The 6,504-nt window shown below is 63.5% G+C and overlaps 2 protein-coding genes across 3 annotated transcripts in view; one reads left to right on the top strand and one right to left on the bottom strand.

Annotated features, from left to right (window-relative positions):
- ZNF687 (zinc finger protein 687) overlaps positions 1-302 on the bottom strand; it is a 39,143-nt gene extending 38,841 nt beyond the window's left edge. For both annotated transcript variants that reach the window (XR_002105024.1, XM_019556926.1), the window contains exon 1: positions 194-302. The gene's annotated coding sequence lies outside the window, so the exon portion shown is untranslated. The remainder of the gene's footprint in view (positions 1-193) is intronic.
- Positions 303-2,651: 2,349 nt separating this feature from the next.
- LOC109324705 lies at positions 2,652-5,431 on the top strand. The gene is made up of 6 exons (XM_019556736.1): positions 2,652-2,717; positions 2,952-3,092; positions 3,187-3,309; positions 3,505-3,615; positions 4,137-4,266; positions 5,213-5,431. The coding sequence occupies exons 1-6, from the start codon at positions 2,652-2,654 to the stop codon at positions 5,245-5,247; spliced, it is 606 nt and encodes a 201-aa protein (XP_019412281.1). The 3' UTR covers positions 5,248-5,431.
- The last annotated feature ends 1,073 nt before the right edge of the window (positions 5,432-6,504 follow it).

The following is a 6,504-nucleotide window of genomic DNA, read 5'->3' as shown; positions in this document are numbered from 1 at the left end:
CCCCCCCAGCGGCGCTGGCAGGAGCCCCCGAGGGCGCCGCAAGCGGATCCGCCTGGAGAGGAGACGGGGGCGGGTTCCCCCGGCACAGCCCCGGGCCCTGTCCGCACCCCTTGCCCCGCACCGGGGGTGGCTCCCAGCGGGCCCAGGGGCAGGAGACGGAGAGGGGCGGGGGGGTCGCGGGCGCGGCCCCTACCTGGTCCCGCCGCCGCACCCGGCCGAGGAGACCCCAATCCCGGCCCCGCTGCGGCTGCTCCTCCTTAGCTACTTCCTGCTTCCCCCTCCGCGGCCCCCCAAGGCCCATTGGCTGACGGAGACGCCACTCGCGACCGGGCCCCGCCCGGTCGCTTTTCATTGGCCCGCGCGGCTGCCGCTCCGTATCGTCCACTACGCATTGGTTGGAGGGGCAAGGACTGGGAGGCGGCGCCCGCCTGCCTGGCCTACGGTATCATTGGGCGGGGTGGCTGCCACTCAAGGGGGTGCGGCCGGCCTGCTTGCTCTGCCATTGGTCCGCCATTTGGAAACGCCCAACATGACCTCTTGCTCCATTAGTCAGAACGCCTGTCCATCAAGTCACACTCTCCGTCTCATTGGCCGGGCCAACTGTCTCTCACGCAACGTTCCTCGTATCTGTTGGTCAAAAAGCCTGTCAATCAACAAGCAACCTACCTGCTACATTACTATTGGATGAGGTGGCAGATAGGCGCGGGAAGTCTCATTGGTTGAGGGATGCCATTGGAGGGTTGTCCCCATTTCCCATTAGCTAAAGCGGTTGTCACTCAGGGATTGTTCCGCCCACAACAAACCAATGACCGGCGGCATGCAGGCCAGGAACGTGGCCCCGCCCCTTCGAGCCTCATTGGTCACCGAGAAAGAGAGAGAGAGAGAGAGAGAGAGAGAGAGAGAGAGAGAAAAGGGGGTGGGGGAGTGGGAGCGTGCACGACTTCATTTCCTATTGGCTGATATCTGCGTCAGTCAGGAATACGCGCTGCATCCCATTGGAGGCTGTGGCCGTCACTCATGGCGCCCTCGTGTCACTTCAATGGCTGCGCCCCTGGCCTTCGTATTCCTCCCCACCTATGAGCAGGCGCCTTCCACCTGCCGGCCGCAGAGATTGGCTGACACCCCCCCAATACGTCAGCGGGTGGCACCGCCCTCAGCGCCCACCACAGATGGAGGCAGCTTTGGCGGCGGGGGGGCGCAAGGGATTTTGGGAACTGGCGCAGGGAGGTCTGGGAGCAGTATTGCCACCCAGGCCTGTGGAAGGTGAAGCCCTGCAGGAAGTGGGTGCTGGCCTGGTCCCACCCTCCACTTCCTGTCCTAAACGGCCCGGTGGCCAAGCAGACCTGTGGCTGGGCTGCAGCCTACACAAGGGCCCTGCCGGGGGTGCCACGAGGCCCAGAACCTGGCTCCCCCCAGTCCCAAGGCGCCTGGCTGGGATGGCAGGGATTGGACCCAGGCCCGTGGCACCGAGAGGGGATGTGTAGAGAGACCCCCGGGGCTGCAGGGGGGGACTGGACTGGGCCAAGTGTGGCCCGGCAGCCTGAGTGGCTTTGACCTGGGAGCTCTGCCCTTCCCTGGCCTGAGCTGTGCGGCACAAGCAGTTTTAATGCCCCCTCCCCGGCTCTAGGGCATCCTTCACCTGCAGGCTCCGGATGGAGGACACTAGCGCCAGTGCTGTCTCCTGGTACCCAAAGGGGAAAATGGGGCACGGGGAGGCAAAGTGATGTGGCCAAAGCCACCCTGGAGGCTGGTGGCAGGGTCACGGGGCTCCTCGGTGCGTGGCTGTGGGTCTGAGAGCTGCGGTGGCGCCGCGCTCTGGGCAGCAGTGGGGACCTGAGCGGGCAGAGCTGTGGGTGAAATGGCTGGGCCCAGGGGTTGAGGCTGCTACTGCCAGTGCTGTCTCCTGGGATCGGCCTAGCTTGGGTCCTGTGATGGGACTCAGACAACGCCCCCTTTATGCTGCCGGCACCCAGCACCTCCTCCCCTCCCGTGCTGCCTGCTGCGGGGGGGCAGCGTGACACAGCAGCTGGTGCACACAGGGCCCTGTTGTGTCCCAGGGCCTTGCCAGCGTCCGGGCAATCAGGTTCCCTTTCCCAGTGGCCTGGAATGCGGTGCCTGAGCCAAGGGGTGGCACAGGGCTGGGGAGGGGCTGGGGCCTCCGGCTGCCTCCATGGCCCACTGCTGTGGGAGCTGAGGGGTGACTCATGCTGTGCTGTCCCTTTAAATAACCCCCCCACAATGCATGGAGCATCCCCCACATAATGTGAGTACCTGTTTGCTCCCAGCCCCTGCGCCCAGTGCCCATCCGCATGACCCTGGGCAAGGCACCAACCTCCCAGGGACATCCACAGTGGTGGGGGCTCCCAGGGACAGGCCCAAGCCCCCAGACCCCACTTTGGGGCAGGAAGTGCTTCCAAACCCCTCCCCCCCCACTCCAAATCTCCAGCAAGCGGAGGTTGGTCAGTGCCAGCAGCAAGGGGGGGCAGAGACGGGCAGGACAAAGGGGCCATTGAGGCTGCGGCAGGTGCAGGGGGGAGGCCCTGCACTGCATTGGCCAGGCTGTGCCCAGGTGAGGCCCCCTCCACCCCGAGACACTATAAGATACCCGTGCCCGGCGCAGCCCGGTGAGCTGTGGCATTGGCTGTACAGGGATGGCTGCCGAGGACAAGAGCCTGGACGCGTGGCCTCTGGGGCTGGGGCTCAAGAGCCCCCCATATGTGAGTTGGGGGCGGGGGGCAGGTGGCCAGGCTCTTGCCCCAGCCCTGGAGCTGGGAGCTCTGCTCCTGCCCGGGTCCAGGGACCCACCTAGTGCCTGTCACAGCTGGAGGGGGCAATGCCAGCAGGGCAGCTGGAGCCCCCTGGGCCAGCGCCTACCTTGGCTTCACTCCCTGCCTCAGTTTCCCCATCCAGCATCCCCTGCCTGCCCCTCACTGGCTCCCCCTCTCCCCCAGACCTTGCCCTTGGGCCTGGAGACGCCTGTACCCTCCAGCCGCAAGCTGGCGATTCTGACTGTGGGAGCTGTCTCGGCCCTGGCCATCAGCCTTGTGGGTGTCCTTGTGGGCACCTACCTGGGCAGAGCTGCCTGCAGCCAGGTAGGCCAAGGGGCTGAAGTGGGGGGGGTCCTGGCTCAGGGCAGGGGAAGGCTAGAGTCCATGTGCGATGCCTCATCCTCTCCCCGCGCCCCAGGGAGTCGCTGCTGGCTCCCTGCCGGCCCAGGTACACGTGCAGAATGAGGCGGCGCTGCTGCTGGCGCTGAGCGAGCTGGGCGAGCAGGGCACCGTGCCCGGCATCACCTGCGACCTGAGGAACGTGAGTGCCGGGGGCTGGGGCAGCTTTGCACCAGCATTCAGCTCCACCCCCCGGCCTGACATGCAGCCATCTCTGGGGTGGGACAGCTGCCCAGAGACCTGGGATGGGGTGGGGGGGTGCAGGGATGGTTCCTGGCCCCGCTGGAAGGGGTTGGGGGGTCTCACAGCACAGTCCTTCTGCCTGTCCCTCCCACAGCACTTGATGCTGTACCACGGGCAGCCTGAGGGCTGCGTGGGCCAGAAGATGGACCCTGTGGAGCAGCTGCCACCCTGCAGGGAGCTGGAGAGCTACTTCCAGGCTGTGCTGGTAACCTCTGTGGGGGCAGGTGCAGGGAGACCGGGCCCCCTGCTTGCCCGGCTCAGTGTGTCGGGGACAGGGGTGGGATGGGTCACCCAGGCCCAGGGGGGCATCAGGGCCTCCTCTGCCCAGGGCAGGGTGGCAGGGCTGGGAGGGGAGTGCAGTCCTGCCCAGAGAGAGGCTTTCCCTACCACAGCCAGCCCCAAAAGGGGCCTGGGATGGGGGTCGGGCACAGCCAGGCCAGCCTCCCCCAATCCAGCCTCCAGGGTTGAGGCTAGATCTGGTTCCTGTCCCCACTAAGCCCATCCCAGGGCAGCAGATGGGCTCAAGCCTGGAAGTTGGAGGGTTCTCCCATCCCAGGGCGGCTGCAGCTGCAACTGTGGCTGCTCAAGGAGGCAGGCCGAGTGCAGGGCCGAGTGCAGGGCCCTGGTGAAGGCCGTGGGGTCAGGGTGGGGGGCAGGTTCTGGGGCCAGGAGGCAGGAGTGGGAGAAGCCTTGCGGGTCCCCGTTTACCCTCTGTTCCCCCCACAGAGCAACGTCACACTGGGACTAGGACTGGAGCTGGGCATGGATGTGCAGAGTGTGGGCGCAGGGGCCCTGGGCAGCCTGGCCATGCTGCTCTGCAGCAACAAGCCCACGTACCTGGTGGCGGCTGGCCCACGTGAGTCATGATCCTGGTGGGGGGATGGGGGGGGTTATGCTGCTCAGCCTCTGCCAGGCTGTACAGCAGACACTGCAGTGCAAGGGGGCAGCGCCAGCCTGGCCACCACGGTGCTGGGCCCAGAACAGGCTGCTTTAAAGTTCTGGATGCAGCAGACAATGGGAGAGAGTGGGACCTAGCTGCAACAGGTGCTTGCGAGCACGTAACATGTATATGCATCCATTCAGCTACACACACACACACATACACGCCTGCGCAGCCACACACACATGTACAACCAGAGTATTCCTGCCCAGAGCAGCGGGGTTGGACTCCATCTTTCAAGGTCCCTTCCAGCCCTTAATTTCTATGATTCTATGAACCACGCAGACACACACGTGCACAGCCACACACATGCATACAGTCATGCACACACATACACATCCAGACTTCCCAGCAATGTGTTGGGCAGTGGCAGCTTGGCTCTGAACACCTTCTTGGGCTCCTGTGCAGTCCTGTTCTCCCTCAACCCTGTTCTCTCCCACCCTTGGGGGATGGCAGCAGGAGCCACAGCCCTAAGCTGCAGCCAGGGAAAGGGAGAGTGGAGATGAGACAGGGTGTGCCCTATGCCTTCTCCTGAGCAGGTCTGCCAGACATGGGCTAAGTTGGTTCCTGCCCAGCTGCGAGCAGTGGTTGGGCTGGGTGACAGCCCTGCCAGCCCGGCCTCCCTTCTATCCTAACAGAGATAAGGCCCCTGGCTCCCAGGCCTGGTAGGACAGCCACACAGATCTGCCCATTTGTTTCTCCACTAGCTTTTAGTGGGAGGGAGCCTGTTGCCTCTAAGGCCCTGGTGTGGATGCAAGGGAGACTGGGCGGGGCTGCTGCAGCAGAGGCAGGCAGCACAGAGGCCTTGACAGGGCTCGGTTTGCCTGGCACCGGCAAAAGCTTCTCTTTGGTTTCCACACAGTGTCTCCCCAGTACCATGGGCACCCGGCGGACTAGCACGTGCAGGGGGGGACCAGGCCGCAGCTGCCTGGAGTTGTTGGATCCATTCCAGCCACATCCACGACTACTGACCCCCGCGCATCTTTGCAAGGGCCTGGCCCCAACTGCAGGGTCTGAGGCCACACAAGGTTTTGCATTGCTTCTCTGCAGAGTGTAATCCTAGCAATAAACATAGAGCTGCACCTGAGCCGAGTCCCCGTAACACCCACGTCCTCACCAGCACCATGAGGGGCAGGAACCCACCAGAGGGCTCCCAGCAGCCCTATGTGGGGCACAAGTGATCGGGTGGGCAGCACGGCCAGGGGGGCTGTGCGTTAGCTGAGGAACCCTTTAAGGGCTGCAGCCCATAGCAGGGAAAAAGTCTGGGGCTTTGCCCTGCATGGAGCCCTGGCAATGCCAAGCCAATGCCTGACTCTGGGCTAATGAGGGGATTACACCTACCCAAAGGGAAGGCACATGGCCAGCAGCACACACTTGCTGCCCCTGCAGGGCTGAGGCTGAGAGGCATCTTTCCAGCTGAGCTCCTGTGCAAGACCAGCCTGAGGGCATGGACACTGCCAGCCTGGACGGAGCCCAAAGTCTTGGGCTAAGCTGGTATGCTCAGCCCTGCCCCCCATCACTTCAACCTGCAGCTTGTCCACACTGCCACAGCCCCTCTGCGGGGAACCATTGCAGCCGTGCTCCCACCTGAAATGTGCTCCTTCCACTCAGGTACAGGCTCTGGCCATAGCCGTATCTGTCACATCAAGTGTGTTGGCTGCCTGAGCGTGTCTCCCTCAGGGTGGCAAGTGGCTCTGTGCTGCTGTACCCATGAGCCAAGTCTCACGCAATTACAGCTCTTCTCCAAGGGAAGAAGCCATTGCTACGCCTCACAGGGGTTGCAGAGGAGACACGCATGCACATACATGTGTGCGCAAGTATCTACTCCAATCGCCCATGCAATTAGTTTTATCCCACACACCTGTATCTGCCTGAGAAGGGCAGTAAGATACAATCAGAGCTGCATCTGCACTTGGGGCTGGTCTGATGGTAGCAGGTTACAGCACACACTCCGACACATGTGCAGCAAGGTCCTGGTTGATGATACATGCTAGTCTGTCCAGGAGGCTGATGCCCCTTCACTGCTGTTCCCCACTTGCACTGGCCCCCACTCCAGCCAGGCAGATGCACCGTGTCAGCCACGTGTGCACACAAAAGCGGCGTATGGACCATGCGACTGCTTGACCCCAGTGCTAGAAGAGCCTTTTCTCTGCC

The sequence above is a fragment of the Crocodylus porosus genome, unplaced genomic scaffold, assembly GCF_001723895.1.
Source record: "Crocodylus porosus isolate Cpor-Errol unplaced genomic scaffold, CroPor_comp1, whole genome shotgun sequence".
Taxonomy (NCBI): domain Eukaryota; kingdom Metazoa; phylum Chordata; order Crocodylia; family Crocodylidae; genus Crocodylus; species Crocodylus porosus.
The sequence above is the reverse complement of the archived record's forward strand: the minus strand, read 5'-3'. Positions and strand labels throughout refer to the sequence as shown.

Bases quoted from the DNA above. Each gene is read 5' to 3' on its own strand.
- LOC109324705 (XM_019556736.1), top strand. From the start codon at position 2,652: ATGGCTGCCGAGGACAAGAGCCTGGACGCGTGGCCTCTGGGGCTGGGG. The intron at 3,310-3,504 runs GTGAGTGCCGGG...TCCCTCCCACAG, and splicing joins TCACCTGCGACCTGAGGAAC to CACTTGATGCTGTACCACGG. The intron at 4,267-5,212 runs GTGAGTCATGAT...GTTTCCACACAG, and splicing joins CCTGGTGGCGGCTGGCCCAC to TGTCTCCCCAGTACCATGGG.